The sequence below is a fragment of the Tiliqua scincoides genome, chromosome 16 (genome assembly GCF_035046505.1).
Source record: "Tiliqua scincoides isolate rTilSci1 chromosome 16, rTilSci1.hap2, whole genome shotgun sequence".
Taxonomy (NCBI): Eukaryota; Metazoa; Chordata; class Lepidosauria; order Squamata; family Scincidae; genus Tiliqua; species Tiliqua scincoides.
This window is the reverse complement of record NC_089836.1, coordinates 2,057,770-2,079,568: the sequence shown is the minus strand read 5'-3', so window position 1 is coordinate 2,079,568 and position 21,799 is coordinate 2,057,770. Positions and strand designations below refer to the sequence as shown.

The window sequence follows — 21,799 nt, the reverse complement described above, 5'->3', positions numbered from 1 at the left end:
GCACCCCTGGTTTAGAGGAAACAAATCTGTGTTTATTTGTTCATCTGTGGTATGAAGATATACACATTTCCACATCAACACAATTACCTGTTTCTAGAAGAAGTGGTGCACACAAGTTGCGCACCAAAGTTGTGAAAGGAACCACAAATGTGGTAAAAAGAAGGCATCCAAAAGGAAGGAAAAATTGAGGGGGTGACAGGGATGCTCCTTGCCTAGGTAAGTGACCCTCCCCCCTCAGCAAAATGGTGCTGAGCTGTGGTTCTGAGACCGGAGGCTGATGAAGCCATGGAGCCAATTTCTCAGACAGAAGGAAAGCAATTGAGCTCTTGGGCTGAGAGATCCAGGCCATGTTGACAAATGGGAAAATGCAGTGCTGAAAGCCTCAGGGTGTGTTTGTTGGCTCAAGGCAGGACTCGGGTCCTGTGTTGACAGTGTGCTGACAACACAGCAAGACGCTCCCAGCTGGTGGGAGCAATCCCTTCTCGAGACTCGCTAGCTTGTTGGCTTCCTTGCATTTATTTCTATCTTACCTCAACTTCTTTGAATCACAGAATAGGCTGTGGTGTTTTTTAAGGGTAAGTCCAATTGTACCCTTTAGAAAAAACTGTGGCTGGGCGGTCTAATCCAGTGGCATTATCAGGAACTTCCATCTCCCATAGAATGTCATTATCAGAAGCCTTCATCAAATCTGGCTTCTGATTTCCCACAGTTGCCTCTATTAAGGGAACAGCACCTCTCCTGTTGTCATGTTCCCACCCTCCAGTACTTGGAAGTTCCACATGACTTTAAGTTCTACCTCTCCCTCCATAAATGTGTGACCCTTTGTTAAAGCAGTCTGTGGCCACCTCTTGCTTCCTCTGAGCGCAGAACTAGATCCACTGGGAACAAACTACAGAAGAGGAGATTCTGGTTGGACATCAGGAAGACATTATTGATGGTCAGGGTGGTTTGGCAGTGGAACAGATTGACAAGGCAGGAGACTCCCTTGCTGCAGATCTCCAAGCAGAGGTTCAACATGCCTGTGCTGGAGATGCTCTAGGAGGATTTCCTGCTACAGGCAGGGGGTTGGACTAGATGACCTTGTGGATCCAGCTCTACAATTATATTGAAGCGGCAGTGTGAGGCTTTGCATCTGCCTCTAGCAGGAAATAAAAAGACTCTTCATTTGCAGCTCTTTTCATCAGCTGTCAAAGTGCTTTCGTGCCTCTGAAGTTCACGGCCTTGATGAGGCCTCTCTACAGCAAGTTCAGCAAGTCATCATGTGAACGTCCACTTTCATCAGCTGAAGTGACTTGGCTTGTAGAAGCACCTGGTTTCAGGGCTCCTTCAGGGCTCCTCTTGGAATGCACCTGTGCCCTCTTTTCTGGCTTCCGTTCACCGGTGTACTCAGCTCTAAGAAAGAGGTTGAGAATGGGGATAGACGTGACCTGGAGGCTTCTGAAACTGCAACAGCATTGGCAAAGGGAAGCAGCACCGAGTCTAAGAAGATCTGCTTGAAGCAAAGGAGAGATATAAATGAAATCAGGAATGCACAAACTACCCAGTGTTTGACCTGAAAAACAGAACTTTTAGCATAAGAACATGTCCCGCTGGATCAGGTCAAAAGCTTCCTATATCTCACTGTGGCCCACCAAATGCCCCAGGGAGCATAAGAACATAAGGCCAAAGGCCCATCTATTCCAGTTTCCTGTATCTCACAGCAGCCCACCAAATGCCCCAGGGAGCACACAAGACAACAAAACAAGAGACCTGCATCCTGGTGCCCTCCCCTGCATCTGATATAGCTCATTTCTAAAATCAGGAGGTCGCACATACGCATCATGGCTTGTAGCCCGTAATGGATTTTTTCCTCCAGAAACTTGTCCAATCCCCTTTTAAAGGCATCTAGGCCAGATGCTGTCACCACATCCTGTAGCAAGGTGTTCCACAGACCAACTGCACGCTGAGTAAAGAAATATTTGCTTTTGTCTATCCTAACTCTCCCAACACTCAATTTTAGTGGATGTCCCTTGTTTCTGGTGTTGTGTGAGAAACTAAAGAGCATCTTTCTATCCACTCTGTCCATACCCTGCAAACTTTTGCACCCATTCCAAAGCAAATTTCCATGTGCTATCCCTCTAATTTCTTCCAAAGGCTGAAATGCCTCCACAAAAGGCTACAGTTTTTCATGCTCCATCTGATGCAGCTTTGAATGGAAAGGGACCTCTTTGAGCTGGCTGTGAGCTTGCAAAGATTCAGCATTCCACTAAGCCCACAACTGCTTGTCTTGATTCTGTGCTCCAGCTTTTGAGCGGGGAAGCTCAGTCTCTCCAGCTTCCATCACAGCAGGCTTGCGATGACTGTTAATGCCCAAATCCTAACCCACTTTCCAGCACTGGCATAGCTGTCCCAGTGGGGACATGTGCACTCATGTTCGTTCCTGTACCTCTGAGCTGCATTGCCCTTATGTCGGTGCTGGAAAGTGGGTTAGGATTAGTCCCTAAATGAATTACACAGCCATCATTGGGAGAAGTGTTGTGTGCCAAGTTCAACATTGGGGGGGAGGGAAGTGGCTGAACAGCACTGAACAAACTTTCATGAAATACCTGGGCTCTGTAAAAGGGGAAGGGCCATTGCTTAGCTGGTGGAGTGTATGCAGAAGATCCAGGCCGGGCTGGGAAAGATCAAAACCCTGGAGAGCTGCCACCTGTCTATGCCGACAATACGGATATAGATGAACCAAGGGTTCATCTATGAATATGAGGCAGCTTTTCAGGAGAATCTGTAGCCCAGCAGTATGCAGAAAGTTCAGTACCTCTCATCACCAGGTAGGGCTGTGGAAGGCGCCTCTATGTAATACCAGTGCAGACCTCAATGGACCAGTGATCTCGCTCAGAAGTAGGTTCATTCTTCTGTCCCTCAATTATTAATGAGGGATCTGTTAAAAGCAAAAAAGGCTTATGGGCAAAAAAAAGGCAAAAAACCTATTCATATGGGTACCGTTATTTAGGGCCTGATGAACAGAATTAATTTATTGGGGGAAAAGGTTCCCCAAGTGATACGAGTATCGATGCAGTCATTGGATTTTTGCACGTCTCTTCTTGCTGACAGGAAAGGGGAAGCACCTGGAGGGGTCCACAACTCCTGAAAGATCAGGTGGACAAATGCATGAAAAAAACTTGCTAGCCTGGCATGTGTATTTATGTGCATGATAGGGGCCTTCTACCTCCCTGGTCTTTTCTCACATGGCAATGACTAACCAGCCATATGAGCAAGAAAAGTTTCATATCCTGTTTTCCTATGCCATGGAGTCTTTGTCCATGATCAGCCCGGGATCTGTGGGATTCCATCTCTTTGAGAAGCTGGCCTCCTGTGCACCATCATAGCCAAGGCCAGAGAAGCACAAGACCTGGACCTCACCCAGAGGAATGAGCTTCTTTTCTCATGTACTGACATGTACAGCACTTTGGGAAAACAAAGGATGTGCCAGTTTCTGCTTTGGAGACCTAGAAGTCTTCACTGGAAGATCTACAGCATTTAATTGCTTTCCAAGTCTCTCTCTGTGGTGCAGATCTTCAGTATTTTTTTTTTCTTAAAAAAAGAAGAAGAAGAAGAAGAAGAAAACCTGTTTTCTTCCAGGGTGACCTGTGGCTTGTTTCCTTTTAGCTTTTCACTTTTGCTTTGAAGAGCTGTCAGGTTCACTCCAGAAGAGCTGGAGATAGAAGGTGGTTGTATTCTGTCCTGGGTGAATGCCATGGGGCTGAAAAGCTGGTAATAACCAAATTACGAAATGGAACATTTGATTGGCTTAGTGGGAGGGGGGGGGGACAACGACTAGGCAATGTATTTCCTTAAGGCACAGTCATCTCTTTCTTCTGCCTCTCCTTATTCACACAGCTGCTGTTTTGTTCACAGATGAGCACGCTAATCCACCATCTTGCCCCCAGCTTACAACAGCCTTTCTCTCTCTGAAGTCTGATGTCATAGTAGCTCCACTGCCACCAGCCCAGGAGAATCAGAGGGGTTCCCTAAGCCATACCTCCTCCTGTTCCTCCTTACAATAATATCTATAGCAGTGTTTCTCAAACTATGGGTCGGGACCCACTTGGTGGGTCATGAACCAATTTCAGGTGGGTCCCCATTCATTTCAATGTTTTATTTTTAATATATTAGACGATGCTACCATGGTATGTGACTGCATTTGGGGAACTGTTACAGACCTGTACTTTGAACAGGCTGCTCTGTATATTCTTTTAACAATGATAGTAAATGGAACTTACTCCTGGTTAAATGTGGGTAGGGGTGCAGCCTAGGATTGTTAAAAAATTTTCCTGCTTGATGATGTCACTTGCAGTCATGACATCACTTCTGGTGGGTCCTGACAGATTCTCATTCTAAAAGTGGGTCCCGGTGCTAAATGTGTGAGAACCACTGATCTATAGGACAAGTGGACGGTAATCCCATCAATCCAAAAAGAACCAAAGGAAAAATCTGTAACTGAGGGTGCAATCCTAACCAACTTTCCAGCATTGACATAGCTGTGCCAATATGGCATTCACTTCATCCTGCAGTAGGGAGCCAGTTAATGTTTGTCACCTTAACTTGAAGTCGTATTGTGGCTAAGTCAGTTCTGGAAAGTTGGTTAGGATTGTGCCCTAAAACATTTATTAAAATCCCATTAAGCTGAACATGGTTTCCCAACAACCTTAGTGTGTGCTCAGCAGATGATAATACATCTTTGTTTCCAATCCTACGAGCCTCTTACAATAATAAAACTTTATCAAACAGCTGCTCGAGACAAACCTAAATACTATAAAAACACCAATTCTCATAATCTCTTTGATGACCCAAATAAAAGCTCTCCAAGTCCCAGTTCTACCTCTCCCTCTGAGCAAATCCAAAAAAAAGGAAGACCAAAACTCCAACCCCCCAGGGATGTCAAACTCATTTCATACAGCAGGCTGAACAGCATCAGGCCTGCATTCAGACTGCTGAGGCCCCGGTGTGATGTCAAATACCGGAAAGTTTTTGTATTAAGCAGATGATGGCCAGAAATAAGCACTTTGTTTTCACCAAGGAACACATTAGCTGCTGCAAATGACAGTAAATACACAAATTATGATATTTTCAAGGCATGGGAGAGTCCTGTTATCACACTGGCTGCCCTTTCAGCAGTGCCAGCTCTGCAGCTGAGAACAGCTAATGGTGGTGCTGGGAGAGCATGTGGGCTGGCTAAAGAGCTTCCAGGGGCCACATCCAACCCCCCAGGCCTTATGTTTGACACCCCTGCTCTACGGGTGCTGGGGAATTTATCCTTCCCCTAAAGGGGCATCCTCATATTTCTAATTGGTTAGCACTAATCCTCACCTGACTTTTTAACCATGCCCAGTCAGTGGGTTTGTAACAGACTTTGTAACAAAAAGGTATGCTTGCAAGGCTCTACTACAAAACAAAGGAGAAAGAAAGAAAGAAAGAAAGAAAGAAAGAAAGAAAGAAAGAAAGAAAGAAAGAAAGAAAGAAAGAAAGAAAGAAAGAAAGAAAGAAAGAAAGAAAGAAAGAAAGAAACGTTTCCTGACACCTGGTCTAGACACTGGAGAATTCAGAGGACTTGCAGTTCCAAGTCCCAAAAATACACAATAAGCTTATTGTTGTCTCTTGGGGACACCCAGAATACTTGTGTGAACAACATTTGGGATGAACAGCATTTGTGGTAAACAGGGTTAAAGGTACCGGAGGGGTCACCTCTTGTTAACCTGGGATAGCGAAGATGTACACCTGATGCTGAACATCTGAAAGGAGCTCCAAAAAGACTTGGAGCTCCTCCAAGAACAACCAGTGTATTTCAGCAAAGTGTTTGTGAACCATGCTCTGCTTTATCACATGCACAGTCAGTCAATCTCATGAGGTAGGTGGGTGTGCACCCAAAAGGGGGCAGAAGTACAAGGAAAGGTGCACTTATTGGATGGGAGAGGTACAATCACTTTGATTGTACATTTGGTACAATCTTGTGAGAGGCAATAAGACCATAAGAACAGCCCCACTGGATCAGTCCCATCTAGTCCAGCTTCCTGTATCTCACAGCCGGCCCACCAAATGCCCCAGGGAGCACACCAGATAACAAAAGACCTGCATCCCTTGCATCTGACATAGCCCATTTCGAAAATCAGGAGGTTGCACATATACATCATGGCTTGTGACCCATAATGGATTTTTCCTCCAGAAACTTGTCCAATCCCCTTTTAAAGGCATCCAGGCCAGATGCCGTCACCACATCCTGCGGCAAGGAGTTCCACAGACCAACTACACGCTGAGTAAAGAAATATTTTCTTTTGTCTGTTCTAACCCTCCCAACACTCAATTTTAGTGGATGTCCCCTGGTTCTGGTGTTATGTGAGAGTGTAGCCATCATAAATAGCTGCAGCAACCCATTGATGGGTTCTCAGCTGGGCTTGAGAACATTTAAGTATTCATACACTTTTTGCTGCTGGAGAGATACATGCTGGAGGGTCACATCCCATGGGAGCATCAAGTCTAATATATTAAAAATTGGTGTTTGGTTATGGGCAACTATTGTTGACACAGCACAGATTGTAAACTACTTCCTTCCAGAGGCAGGTGCGCTGCATGGCAGGAGGCGAGCCTTCTTCCTAGGGCCCCAGGGACGGGAACGTGGTCTCCAGGGCCCCGTCCAGGACTGGGGCAAGGCTCCCAATAGGCTCTGAAACTGGCAGTGGGGGAGAAGTCCTAGATCTCTGACCCTCAGACTTTTTCTTTTATGGGGAGGCTGCACTTCTATCCAAGACTGACTGTTGCTCTTTCCTGATTTCAGAGGAGGTGATGTTAGCTGAGGAAGACAAGAATGCAGAAGAGAAATCCCCACTGGATGGTAGGTTCCTTTCAGCCTTCCATTCTTTCCTGTGAGGTTTGTATCTTGCTTGCCTTGCCATGCCGCAGAAAAGGTGTGTGCTTTCTTCCTCACATGTGCCAGGAACCGCTTGGAATGGGAGCCATGCACTCTGAGGCCCATTTTACCCTCCATTGTTGATGTTGATAGGTTCATGTTCCCAATTGCAAATAAAGTACAGATGTTCCCAACTGTACATAAAGTACAAAGGTCCAATGTACTTTTCTAAACTGGCTATGAGCATATACTGGGGGTGTGCGTTCTGTAGGAAATCCATGGCATATGTCATAATGTTGAGACACACCCACCTTTGCACTTCAAGATGTTTGCTTCTTGCATGGCTGAAAAGTCACTTTTGAAGCACCTCAGATGCATGGCTAAAGAGGTAAGCTACTTTCGTAGCACTCCAGATGTTTATGGCTTGCGTGATTCAAGCCAACTTTGAAGCACCTCATATGTTTCTGACTTGCACACCTGAACAGGCAAGCCATTTTTCAGGTTAATGTTTCAATCAATCAGCTGGACAAATCAGCTGGGGTCTCCAAACTTTTCTGCCAGAGGGCCGCATGAAATATGTGGTATGGTGTCGAGTGTTGGAAAAAAAATTTTAAATATAAAATTTATATGTACATTAGCAATGGAACTTAGACAAATGAATGAATGGGCTCAAATTTCAAGAATTTCAAGAATTCAAAATTTCAAGAATTTCAAGAATTTTTTTAAGTACCAACACATAAAATAAAGCACATTTTCAAATGGACCCCCAAATGCCAGACCCTCAGAAAGCATTCTAAGGTTTTTAGAGGGCACAAAAAAGTTGCTTCCAGTTTTGGGGAAAACACAAGAAGTAATGTTTTTAGGCTTTCATAAGGTGTTCTGAGGCAAGCCCAGCCCTCAGAACACTCTCCAGTTGCAACCATAACACAGCTCTGGTCATGTTCAGTCAAGTGGGTCGGAGGCTCTCAGGTGACCAGAGGCTCGTTGCGGGCTGCATCTGGCCCCAGACCAGGGTTTGGAGACCCCTAAGCTGAACCATGTAGGGAACTCCCTGTAAAGCTGGTGTAGTCATAGCAAAGATCATGACCAGGTACTGCGTGAATAAGATTTTAAGGTCACGCTAATGCAATGGTTCTCAAACTTTTTAGCACCGGGACTTACTTTTCAGAATGACAATCTGTTGGGAACCATCAGAAGTGATTAACCTAAAAGTAATATAATGGACAGAAGTGTCACCATCAATTTAGGCTTCAATCCTGAAATCAGCCAAATGTCCTGTTCATGCTGTTATTTTTCATAGGTTGGAATTAAACATTCTAGCTCAAAAGTCAAAGCAGAAGGCAGACTTGGATCCTTCTCCAACCATATAGCCCTGTCCCCTTTCCAGCATCTTCAAGGCAAAGCACCAGGCCTCTCTCCCACTGGGATCCCACCCTGCCCAGCAGCTCACTACCCTGTATTTTCAGTTTTGTATTTTCAATGGCAGCTAAACTGGGTGCTAGGCGACCCACCTGAAATGGGCTTGTGATCCATCTAGTGGGTCCTGACCCACAGTTTGAGAAAAGCTGAGCTAGTGGTTTTCTGTATGGGGAACAGGGATCTACAGCAGACACTGTCCTCTGCTTGCCTTGGGGAGGTCTGAATGAAATATTTATGAAGGCTACCAAAAAGGAGCTGGTCTCTAAGCCAAGTTTGGTAAATGAATTGGTAAAGGAATTGCTCTACTTTTTAAAAAGTAAGATAATCAGGGTGATGCTGGATAATCCCATTCAGCCATATTAGGTTTACTGTTCCGGAGGTCAGAGAAACGTGAAGCTTTAGGATGACCAGTGCAAGTCCGAGCATGTAGGGACCTGTTCCTCTCAGCATTGAGCTCTGACAGTGATGTTTTAGTCAGGCTGATATGAAACATTCCTTAAGCTTGTTTATGGGGCTGGCTGGCTGGTTTTTGCACTCAGTAAACAGTAGCTGGATTGAGCCTGTTGAAGATGGAGACCATGGCTAGTGGGGAGGGCTTTGTCTGCTCCCATCATAGTCTAGACCCCCCCCCCCATACACTCTCATCTGAAATGAACTTTTCCTGAGTCATACCATTGGTCTCTTTCGCTCCCGATTGCTTGCCCTGGCAGTGGCTCTCTGCACCACACCTAGAGATGGCCCTAGAAGCTTCTACATGGAAAGCAAGTCCTCTGCCATGAGTGATAAGCCCAGTTCTCCTTGGTGCCAGGGAGAACACACATCCCACAGAGCAACAGCAGCTCTGGAGGGGCATGATCTGAATCCACACTGGAGGGGGGAAAAAGGTCAAACTCTTTCCCTCCTCCTGCCATGTTCCTAATCAGGGGGAACCCAACTGGGCTGCTGTTTACAGAACACACCCCAAGCACATTTACCCCCAGTCCCCTGCTTGACTGATGTCTAGTTTGACCCATAGTGAAAGTTCAGTAAAAGACTGTCCCTTCTCCTTTCTCTGACCACCTTCCGTCCTCTCGTGTCTCCTCCTCCTTCCTGCCCTCTTTCCCCCCCTTCCTCTGTTGTTTCTTTCTTTCTCATCCCATTCACTGTCAGGGAGGGCTGCTTCTGAAGGCCCCGTCCTGCGAGGTGCTGCAACGGTGGAGATTAGCAGCAGCGGTGGCAGCTATAACAGTGAGTGGACTGCACGTTGTCAGGGCGCATGATGTGTGGTGGAGACCTAGAATCATAGAGTCGGAAGGAGCCCACAAGATCATCTAGCCCAACCGCTTGCCGATAGCAGGAAATCCTCCCAAAGCACCTCCTTTGCTTGAAGGTCTCCACCACCTTCCTTAGCACCCTGGTTTCTCATTACCCATGGCCATGGCTCACAAAGGCTGGTTGCCCATTCCAGATGCTCCAAGGGGGCATCTGCAAAGAAGGGCAGAGAAGGAGACAGAGAGCATCTTGAGGGCAGGATGTGGCCCTAGCTCAGCCCAAGTGGAAAGACCCAGGTGAAATCTTTGGCCGCTCAAGGTAGGGCTGAGAGAGAGGCCCAGAGAGAGAGAGAGAGCCTGAGAGAGAGCTAATAGAGAGCTGAAGAGAGAGGCCCTCTGCAACCTCAGAGAGCTGCTACCAGTCATTGTTGATCTCTGCTAAATGGACCAATCATTTGTCAGGTGATAAGTGCATGACGCATGGACAGGGCCCCTAGCATAATGGTTGAGCACATGCCTTGCATGGGGGAACCTGGGGACTTCCAAGGCCGCTTTCTTACTGAGGACACTTTCTTTCCCCACTGGTGGTTCTTGTGTATGCGCCAGCAAAGCATCTGTGATCACAGATTCACAGCTGCACTGCTTGGGTTTGATCTCAAACCTGTGTCTCTGTGCTGCTTCCCAGAGTCATAGAAATGGAAGGTGCCCCCAAGGTCATCTAGTCTAAGCCCCTTTGCCTGGGACAGGAAATCTCAAGCATCTTTATGTCTTAGCAGCTAGGATTTTAATGAGCCCTCAAGTGTGAGCAAAACCTCATCAATTTGGCAGTCCACAAAACTAGAGAAGGACCTGACTAGGATCCAAAGAAGAGCCGTGCTGGGGCAGACCAGAGGACCTTCCAATACAGCACACAGTTTTTATAACAGTGGTTGGTCAGATGTTTCTCAGAAGCTTAAAACTGGGGCACGGAAGGCAGGTACCCTCTCCCATGTTCTTGGCCCCCAGCAAATGGTATTCAGATGTTGGTGCCTCTAAACATGGAAGCTCCACTCGCTCTCCTGTCCTCCCTGGATTTCTCAAATCCCCTTTTAAAGGCTTCTTAAGCTGGTCTTCTTGGGGCAACAGATTCCATCCCTGACTGTTGAAATGCTGTCTTGAAATCTGTTACCATGAATGTTGTTGAACGAGCTTGAATTCTGGTGCTGGGTAGAGAGGACCAAGGAAATCTCTCTGTCCCATCACATCTCCCTTTAGTCCTTTGAGCTCCTAAAACTTAACATTAACCTTTGAAAAACATTCACCTTTATTTGTAAGGAAGTTGATCCTTTCCCAGTTCAGCAATATCTTTCCCAGTTCTTTCCCAGTTCAGCAATATCCTTTTTTGAGATGGTGCAATTGCAGCTGTGCCATTTGTCACATGTGACTGTTGTAAGGAAGACAAGTGCATCAGACTCAGAGGGGGTGTGTGTGTTGTCTAGGATTTTGCAACTGTGCCAGTTGGAGGCATACATCGGTGCTGTTTTGTGTCCCATTCCTGCTTAGCTTTGTAGCCCAAGGAGGTTTTGGAAATGAGACAAAAGTGTAAAGCTGCAGCAACATTGATTGATTTAGGCAGTGTTAGGAATTAATTCCCTTCTGCATAAAGCTCAGTTATCAAAGAGTGTCATTCTCATGGAAGAGCCTCTCATGGAAGAGCCTCATCATTCAAGAAAAGCCCTGAAATTATCAGCATTGCCCCCCATTTCCACCACCTGTCAACAGGATGCCAGAGTTAGGAGGGCTTTTCTTGCTCCATCCTAGTCACTGATAGTGTTGAGTATGATAAGCCCTCCTTCTGTGGGGCTGGAACTGTGCCCTCTGACATGCTATAAGGTTGTGCAATGTTTAAAAAACAGATGAAGCCCCCTGAAATGAGAGGCTACTTTATGTCAGTGTTCACGTTAATTGCAAGGTGGATCTGAGCTTCTGCCCTGTTTGTCTGTGACAATGGTCTCCAAACTGGAGACTGCTGTGCTCAGAGAAAGGCTTCCTTGGCACGAATGGAACACACCATTCTGCCGGGGAGCCTACTTACCATGCTGCTGATCTCCCACAAACTGCATGTGGGCCACCCATATATGTCCCGGAAATCTGGGTGCAAAGCCTGCTGGACCCCAGAAGTGCCTGACTGGCACACAGTGTGGGGGAGATCAGTGACATGGTAGGGAGACTGCCCAGCAGAACAGAGCACTCCACTCCCCCCAGGAGACAGATTTGGCCGTGCACCTGATCCGGCCCACGGGTATTAAGCACCCTGGTCTACAGAGAGGACAACACTGATATTTATGTTATTTTTTTATTTACTGGATAAATAAACTTCCCCCCTCCCCCCTCCCAAGGGAAACCAAAGTGACTTATAGAACTTCACAGGAAAAATACAAAAATCACAAATCATTAAAACATATCCTAAAACAACAAGAACATAAGAACAGCCCCACTGGATCAGGCCATAGGCCCATCTAGTCCAGCTTCCTGTATCTCACAGCGGCCCACCAAATGCCCCAGGGAGCACACCAGATAACAAGAGACCTCATCCTAGTGCCCTTCCTTGCATCTGGCATTCTGACATAACCCATTTCTAATATCAGGAGGTTGTGCATACACATCATGGCTTGTACACATCATGGAATGCATTTTTCCTCCAGAAACTTGTCCAATCCCCTTTTAAAGGCATCTAGGCTATCCTAAAACATTCCTAACACATTAAAACAACCTCAGAACAATGAGAATCAAAGAAAGACCAGCAGCAGACACCTTATAAGAAGGTGGCAGAACCTACAAAAACCAGATGGTCTAGAGGGTTGAGCCTCCATTTGCCAGAAGAAAACATCCGAAGGTCGCCAGTTCGAGGCCACCGGCACCTTGCAACCTTGAAGCAGCTGACAAGCTGAGCCGTGCTATTCCATCTGCTCTGAGCGTGGGAGGATGGAGGCCAGAATGTGCGACCAGATCAAGAAAGAAACATCTGAATGTTGTGGTTTCTTGAAAGATAGAAACCTTCTTTCAAATTGTAAAAATCCCTACGGGGATTTAAATTTGCCTGCCTATTTAAACCACCTTGAATAACGTCTAAGGAGAAATCTGAGGACCAAGAAATACCTGTATTATTATTATTATTACAAAAACCAGATGCCCTTGTTAAAAGGGCCGAGGCTTGTTGAAAAAGGACCGTCTTCAGGCCCTGCTGGGAAACCTCTAAGGAGGAAGCAGGTCATGGGCCAAAAGAGGGTTAGCGAGGTTTGGCAAATTGCAGGCCCAAATCTGTGGCAGTTCTGAGTTTCTGATTCAAACCAAATGCATAACGTGTGATCACTGGAACCATGTTGCTGGCATCGAGGGGCAAGGCCAAGTCCAAGGCAACAAAAAACTCACACTAAAACACGACCTGAACATGCAAAGAGCATGTCCTGAGCGGTGGAAGCAAACTGGGATTTGAACTGGGAGCCTGTGGCATCCCTTTCAAGCTGCAGCCATGTGGCTCTTAGAGTTTAGTTTGCTTGGCTTCCCTACAATAGCCTGATTATTGTGAAGTGCAATGTGCCTGCTTCTCACTGCCAGGGCACTCATGTTCCTGCCATATCAAATGGTATGGGAAGAGGCGATTATGAAGAATGAGAACTGGGCTGGTTACTTGGTCTGGTCTATAACGGTCCAGCAGCTGCTGAGCAGCAAGAGCTTGGCAAGAAAGCTGGAGCTGCATGGGGCTGCATGTGACCCATTGTGACCTGGAGCTGCATGTGACCCATTCCGGGTTACAGGACCTGCCCTTGTCAAGACTCGTTCACACAGAGCAGATCCATCAGGAGAGTAATTGCACCATCTGCTGCTCTGCCTATTCTTGTTGACTTTCTGCCATCGAGTCAGTGCTGGGGGGGGAGGGGAGCCCAGTTTGGAAGAGATGCCCTTGAGACTGGAGTCTGGATGCAGGAGGGAGTCTGGATGCAGAGTATGGAGCACCTTGTCAAGCAAGGTAGCCAGTGAAACTTGGCTGACCTGCTTGATGTTTCCTCTAATTTTGCAATGTGTTATAACTTGGGTGCAAGACTGGACAGCCTGCTATAGTCTGTGACGTGACCATTTCCTGTGCCTGGCTTGAATTACAGGGAGGGGCTTTGAGATGGCTCTCCAAGAGAGCGTGTTGACTACAGCATGTGTTGACAGCGTGGACAGCTCAGGTTGGGAGTCATGATCACAGCTATGAAAGACAGCAAGAGGAGGAGCTGGCTAGTACAGGAGCAACAGCACTAGGGCCCAGAGGTCCCCAACCTAGAGCACAATAGCTCTCCCAGACTCCTGAGCCAGACTCTTCCATAAAAAGTTTGCCACACCAGGAGCCTCACACTTCCTGCTTTCCAGTTCAGACAACATGCCAGCGATGGAGAGGTGATTGAGTCTTGACAGCCTGAGGGCTGTCCCTTAAAGGCTGTTCACTCTTCAGTTAGGGTCTGGGCGGGTCATCTGAGCCAAGGGGGATAGGGCTTAGTTGGAGCTCAGGTTCCTCTTTGTGTTGTAGAGAGGGAGTTGCTGGGCTGATGGTATAGACTTCTTGACTCATGCCATGAGTGGATAAACCCAGCCCCAGGATCCTAAAGGACGAGGGTCCAACCAGTCTTGATCTCCAGAATACTTGACTACCATTCTGCCTGTCAGTTCTGCATGACTGTCAGCCAGCTCCGGGGACTGGCTCTTGTCCAGGGACTTCAAACCTCCACCACCTGGAGACAGTGTATTGGAATCTCGGTAGATCTGGCAAGGTGGTAGGGTGTGGTGTCAACAGTGGCCCCTTTAAGGGTAAGGCCTGGGCATCCAGCAGAGTGTGCTGCACAGCTGCAGCCACTTGAAGGCAATAGGGCCCTCAGGGATATAAGGAGCACCTGAGGAAGGGGGTGTGGGTTGTAGAAGGAGTGCAGGTTGGAGGTAGGAGAGGAGGCTGGCTGGCTTTGATACTCTGACTGATTTGACTTACTTACTTTGGAATCTGACCTTGGACTGTGACTTGGCTTATTGACTTTGGACTCTGCCCTGGATGACTGACTTTGTGACTAATGGACTGCTGGAGTCACTGGAGTTTGGTGTGTGGCTGCTGTGCCCAAGACCTGCTAAGGACCCAGGGTCTGCTGTAGTGGTGGGAGGCTGCTGGCAGGAGAGAGGACCTCTGCAGGTTGAATAGGCAAGCTACCCTGGAGGTGGGGTCCAGCAGGACTGCAGGGCAGAACCAGGGTCATTTGTTGGGGGAAAGAAGGGGAGCTAATTTGCTTTAAAGTGGGCATAATTCTCCAGGCAGAGAATGGCCTTGGAATCAGGCAAAACACCATAGAGGACCAGGCGTCTGAAAACACAGGACAAGAATGTATGACAAAACTAACTAAAAGCTACAAGAGGGGGCTACATTATAAAAATGGGACCTATAAGAGCATAAAGGTAAAAAAAAAAACACAACTATATATGCAGTATTATCTTCATTTTAGATGTCAAAAGGGTTTTGTGGCTCCTGAGGTTTTTTTTCCTCTGGAAAATGGGTCCAAATGGCTCTTTGAGTGTTTAAGGTTGCCGACCCCTGCCCTAAATGAAAATAGGGTGCTTTTAAGCTTTTAAATTTTAAGCATTTGCCCTATTACCCTGGTCAGTCTGTCACCTTCTATCATTGAATAGCAGCTATGATCTCTTTCTTATTTTTAAATCCTTCAAAAAGATTGTCAGCTGCTTCAAGAAAATCTTTTACAAATTCCCCTTCATTTCTTTGGTATCAGGTTGCTAACCTTGAAGGATGCTATGTTTGCATTGACCGAATGTGATCTTGGCTTAACCATCAAATGTTGCTGAGTAGCCAATTTCGATTTGTTGTTTGAGCTTCAGTTTACGATTTCACTTTCGGGTAGAAAATCAGCATCAAACTTATTGCTATGCAGAGCCTTATAATGATGTTCCAGATTACCCTTTTTGTGCAAGGATACTGGGGTGTTAAAAATTAGATAACATCTTTCACCATGATGAAGTAGTCCCATTCATCATGAAAATGGTAGGTTTTGCTCTTCTTCGTTATACTCGTCTTCATTATACTGGGGTGGCTGGATGTAAGAAGGCCAAATCAGCTAAGTCAGTATAAACACTGGCTGAATCTGGTCCAAAACTGTCATTGTCCCAAAGTATTAAAGATCAACAGGAACAGAAGACCTCTGGATGTGTGCCAAAACCACACATGCAGTTCTAAAAGTAAAAATAAGAATTTATCATACTGGCACCAATAATCAAATACCACCAAACGCAGTTTAATAAAAAATAAAAAATTGCAGAGGCAAGCAAAAGTCACAGTGGTCTGAACCAATTCGAAGGCAAGGCATAGGCAAGTTAGAACAAAATTGGAAAAGCCCGCCAAAACCAAATTCTTGACAATTGTTGTGTCTGCCCGAAAATGTTTAATGAAAGCAAACTAATAAAGCTACCAGTGACCAGCACACGACACAACTAATACAGTTAGTATATTCAGTAAAAGACATCACCCGGTATATAAAATGGACATCGCCCAGTATGTAAAATGACATTGCCCGGTATATAAACACAGTACTAAGGGGTGTTTGGGGTGGGGGCAGGAATGGGTGATTCATAGAAGCAGGAGACCAGGTATGACACCGGGTGTGTCGTCGCAGGGTACCCACGCACTATTGGCACTATAACAACAAGCCCCCAATACACCCGCAGGCAAGATTCCCATAGGCAGGGAAAAAAGACAGGCAAAGGATCAGCAGCAAGCCCTTGGCAGACGACCTGCCAACACGTTCTCTCCTAGTGATGGGGCAAGCTGCTGGAGAGATGGAGCCAAGTGGAGCTGGCAATCGCGATCTACCTGTTGGACATGCCTGATATATACAATGATGATATTATTCATACATACCAAGTTTTTCACAATTCCGGTCACTAGTGTCAAGTTCAGCTTGTTGTCCCCCTAAAGCTTGTTACCTGGTGCAATTGCTGCCCCTTCCACTTGTATTTGCTGGGGGCAATTGCTTGCCCCCTCCACTCCAATTGCTGCTATCAGGACAAAGCTCTGTGTTGGAATCCCAAGTTTTTGCTTCCATCAGTACACTTCTTTAAACTTGAAAAGGAGTTCTGGTGAACTCAGAAGCCTTAGTTAGTGATTCTTGCTCAGTCAATTCTAATAAAGGTATTCTTTGCAAGGAATATTTTGAATGACCCAACAGAGCTCTCTGTGGTTGTTTGTAAGCAGGTGAATTCAGTTGGGATAGAATTCAGTAGCCAAGCATTAGCTTCAAATTCAGATGGATTCTGGTTCAGTCCCTACTTGGGGGGAGGGGCAGAACAGGGCAGCAATGAGGCAGGGAGGTGGGTGGGTCAGGACTGGGAAGGGGATGGTTTCAGAGGCAGCAGCCCATGGTGAAACTTAACACCCTTTCCAGCTTCAATCCACGATCCCAGGTCCATGTGGATTTGCACCACAAATATCATTGGCAATGGTTTGAGTAGACCCACTGAGGAGCTTACCCCGGGGCAAAGGAGTAAAGCCTCCAGAGGTTGAAATTCCCCTGCATGATGCAGCAGGCCCCATGTGGGCGCCACTGCATTGCCATGTGGTGGATTGAGCTACCTGCTAATTCCTAGTAATTCTTGCTATTACAACAATGGCTCTGCATAGAATAAAAAGACAGGTCCTTGCTCCCAAGGGGCTTACACTTTACATAGGGGCAAACCGGGGACGTAGGATTTTCTTTAAGGCAGGGAAGATGATGAAAGAGCATGAGGCCACAGAAAGGTTTTTTTCTGAAAAGATTTGGAGCATGAAAGCAATGGAGCATAATTTGAGAGGAGGTCATTTGAAATCTCAGCCTGGTTCTGTTGCTGGAAACTGGAGTTTGTGTGCGTCTGCAGGCTGGCCCAGCCCAGCTTTCCGCCTCTATTTTCCTCCAAAGATGAACCTGAAGGGACAGAGCATAGCCCTGGCTAAATAAATAATGACCCTTGGTGAAGGGGCCTGCGAGGAAGCTGCCGGCTGTTTGCTTGGTGATGCAGTGTGCAGTTGCCTTGAGGTAGAGAGGCAGCTTGGGGGAGCAAAGGACACTAACTGAACACTAACAGGGCCCTCTGCTCTTTCTCTTCTCCCTTTATTTTTTTTTCATTTAGTGCTGAAAAGAGCCACCATCAAGAAGAGCAAAAATGACCTGATTCATGCTGAAGAGGGTGAGGACCATTTCACAGACATCTGCTCTGTGGGTAAGTCACAAGTTGGAAGAAGCCGGCTCATCCTGCCTTCACAGCTCTTTATGCTTTCCAGGCTGCAAACTGGTACACCAGCTGGTTCTCAATGTTATCCATTCTTCCCAGCTGGCTCTTCCACTTGCCACACTCTTCCACATCCCTCCACTCTTGCCAGTGGCTTCTGGTCACTCATCCAAGGCAAGTCCTGCTCAGCTTGATCCTGCTCAGCTTTTCAGGCGAGATGACTGCTAAACCTCCAGACCTCCTGCCAGTGTTAAATGAGTTTCTGGAAGCCTCCGTTACTGTATGTTGGGCAATGGCAAGAACCCACTGCCCAACTAAACTTTAGGGGGGTTTGGGTTCTCGAACCCTAAAGCCTGAGGGCCCTCTGTTCAGTAGTACTGCCACCACCCTGTATGTGCCAGTGCCTCAGTCCAGGGACACTGAGACCCTCTAGGCTTAACTAGAGGGTTAAGGCACTGAGCTCTTTCTGAGAAAGAGCTCAGTGCCTTAACCCTTGCAGTGCAGAGGTGGGGCAGAAAGGGGAGGGCAAGAGAGGGTGGCACTCAGCGTGGGTGACTTGCGCAGGATGCTGTCCCCTTCCTTATCTGCTTATATCTTTCTCTCCTCAAAGTCTGAGGAGATGTGTTGGCAAGCAGGAGGCTTACAGAGATATAAGGGAAAAATATTTCTCCCATGCCTACCAATCCCCCCCCCCATGCACATGCCTTTTTGACATGGCTTCAATGGCTGAAGGGAGGATTGGGCTACCAAAGATACACTGGTGATGAGATTTTTCCTGGGGATGCTAAATTCGGTGTCAGATGGGAAAGAGAACATGGTGGTTCTGGGATGGACAGATCCCCTGCTTCCAAGGCCAACTGCGTCTGAACAACGGAAAGGGGTGTTTACTTTCTGGCATCTTGCTCCTGATAATTTCTCTGATGTGGTTATGAAGATTGGAGAGGATGCACAGTATAATTATCCGTTGCCATGAAAATGTGCTGTCCAGCAGGGAGGAGCAGCCTCTCACTGGCTGTTAACCATAAGAACAGCCCCAGTGGATCAGGCCATACGCCCATCTAGTCCAGCTTCCTGTATCTCACAGCGGCCCACCAAATGCCCCAGGGAGCACACCAGACAACAAGAGACCTGCAAGGCTTCCTGGGAATTGTAGTTCAAGAACATATGAACAGCCCCAGTGGATCAGGCCATAGGCCCATCTAGTCCAGCTTCCTGTATCTCACAGCGGCCCACCAAATGCCCCAGGGAGCACATCAGATAACAAGAGACCTGCATCCTGGTGCTCTCCCTTGCATCTGACATAGCCCATTTCTAAAATCGGGAGGTTGCACATCATGGCTTGTAACCCGTAATGGATTTTTCCTCCAGAAACTTGTCCAATCCCCCTTTAAAGGCATCCAGGCCAGACGCCGTCACCACATCCTATGGCATAGAGTTCCACAGACCAACCACACGCTGAGTAAAGAAATTCTTTTGTCTGTCCTAACCCTCCCAACACTCAATTTTAGTGGATGTCCCCTGGTTCTGGTATTATGTGAGAGTGTAAAGAGCATCTACCTATCCACTCCGTCCATCCCCTGCATAATTTTGTATGTCTCAATCATGTCCCCCCTCAGGCGCCTCTTTTCTAGGCTGAAGAGGCCCAAACGCCGTAGCCTTTCCTCATAAGAAAGGTGCCCCAGCCCCGTAATCATCTTAGTCGCTCTCTTTTGATGAATGAATGAATGAATGAATGAATGAATGAATGAATGGGCCTTTCATCGACCTGTCCACCACCACCCCAAGATCTGTCACAGACAGCTCAGAACCCATCAGCCTATATGTGAAGTTTTGATTTTTTGACCCAATGTGCATGACTTTACACTTACTGACATTGAAGCGCATCTGCCATTTTGCTGCCCATTCTGCCAGTCTGGAGAGATCCTTCTGGAGCTCCTCACAATCACTTCTGGTCTTCACCGCTCAGAAAAGTTTGGTGTCGTCTGCAAACTTAGCCACCTCACTGCTCAACCCTGTCTCCAGGTCATTTATGAAGAGGTTGAAAAGCACCAGTCCCAGGACAGATCCTTGGGGCACACCGCTTTTCACCTCTCTCCATTGTGAAAATTGCCCATTGACAAGATGCATTGTAATTATATTAAAATTGTCTGCAAGAACCTCATAATCGCTTTTCAAATGGCATGGCAATAAACCAAAATTATTCTTTCTGTTCTAATGAAACACCTTTAAGACTAGTAGCAAGGGCTCCTGTGGTATCTGAGCAGTGGCAGGTGCAGGTCTTGCCAATCTAGACTATCACAGGAAGCTCCGTTTCAAAGGATTGCAGGTTTTGGCAAGTTACTGCTCCTATTTGGAGGGTGCCTAAGAGAGTGGGGCAGACCAGGTTGTACTATCTCAGCCTCAGATGACATGCAAGGGGTGAAGTTCTCTGAGAAAGCAGCTGCACCCAATGGAATCTGAGCTCCAACCGAGCTCTTGTATATCTCCTGGTCCTGACTGCCCCTCCCAGGCAGGCCTGAGGAAGATGAGCCCTGCCGGATTAGTCCAAGGGCCATCTGGAAGCACACAAGACCACAAAAGACCTGTGCAGGCCACGCACTTGCACCTGGCATTCAGGGATGGTCTAGCTCTGAGATTGCATGCAGCCATCATGTGTTCTCACCTGTGATGGACTTTTCCATCAATCTGTCCAATCCCCTTGAAAGGCATCCAGACCAGATGCCATCACCACATCCTGAAGCAAGGAGTTCCACAGATGAACAACTTGCTGGGTAAAGAAATAATTTCTTTTGTCTGTTCTCCCACAGCAGTATCTACAAACAGGGCTGAGAAAGAGTCCCCTTGTCCAAACTTCTGGCATACTGCTACAAAGTGCAGTTGAAAGAGCACTGGAGGGATCAATTGTTCAGCTCATTAGAAAACAGCTTCATATATATATATAGCATCATATATGGAGAGAGAGAGAGAGAGTTCTTGAACCCAGCAGAGATGCTGCAAGTCAGAATTGAGCTAGACCAGTGGTTCTCACACATTTAGCACTGGGACCCACTTTTTAGAATGAGAATCTGTCAGGACCCACCAGAAGTGATGTCATAACTGGCAGTTACATCATCAAGCAGGAAAACTTTTAACAATCTAGGCTGCAATTCTACCCACACTTACTCAGGAGTAAGTTCCATTGACTTTCATTGCTAAAAGCATATACATAGTAGCCTGTTGATAGTGCAGCTTTGTAGATAGATAGATAGATACTTTATTTATGGTCATCCGACCAGCTAGTCACAAACAACAAAACAAAATACACAGAATTAAAACCAACACCCCGATACACATATGTAAAATCATAAAAATCAGTGATTTACACTCTCAATTTTCTTCCTTACCAACTGTGCAGCATAACAGAAGCGGGCAACCCTGAGTGATATATCCGAGTATACATCAAAAAGCAGAAAAGCAAGCTGTTCCTCCGCCTGCATCCCCGTTTCAATACCGAAGATCGGGGAGATAAATTTAGATCTCAAGTCGTCATAGTGTGGACATTGCAAAACAATGTGGGCAGTTGTCCCCACCATGTTTTGAGGGCAGGGGCACAGTCTCTCTGCATAGGGGCGCCTTGCATAACGCCCCAAAAGAACTGCTGATAAAAGTGCATTACACCTAGCTTTAGTAAAAGCAATCCTAAATTTGGGAATAACAATATTTTAAAAATATCTAGCAGGAGAAAATGCAAGAGCTTGATCCCCAAGAAAAACATACACAGAAAGTCTGGCTCTCGCAGATCTCAGTTCAAGGTCTGCCAACCTCTGACGCAAAATTTCTTTTGCGTTTCCCAGGCTCATCATCATTTAAAGACTCTGGGGAGAGATTGCAAAGTTTGAAATGATCCAAGCACCTTTTTTCCCAGGTGCCTACAAAAGGATCTGAAAAGATCAAATAAGTAAAGTTATCCTGTCGCAAGAGAATCTTCAAAAAATAA

General features: G+C 46.6%; 1 protein-coding gene across 1 annotated transcript in view; it reads left to right on the top strand.

Annotated features, from left to right (window-relative positions):
• CACNA1B (calcium voltage-gated channel subunit alpha1 B) overlaps positions 1-21,799 on the top strand; it is a 198,956-nt gene that overhangs the window by 42,391 nt on the left and 134,766 nt on the right. The window contains exons 7-9 of the mRNA XM_066610860.1: positions 6,809-6,865; positions 9,449-9,526; positions 17,725-17,814. Of these exons, the coding sequence (XP_066466957.1) occupies positions 6,809-6,865; positions 9,449-9,526; positions 17,725-17,814 (225 nt within the window). The remainder of the gene's footprint in view (positions 1-6,808; positions 6,866-9,448; positions 9,527-17,724; positions 17,815-21,799) is intronic.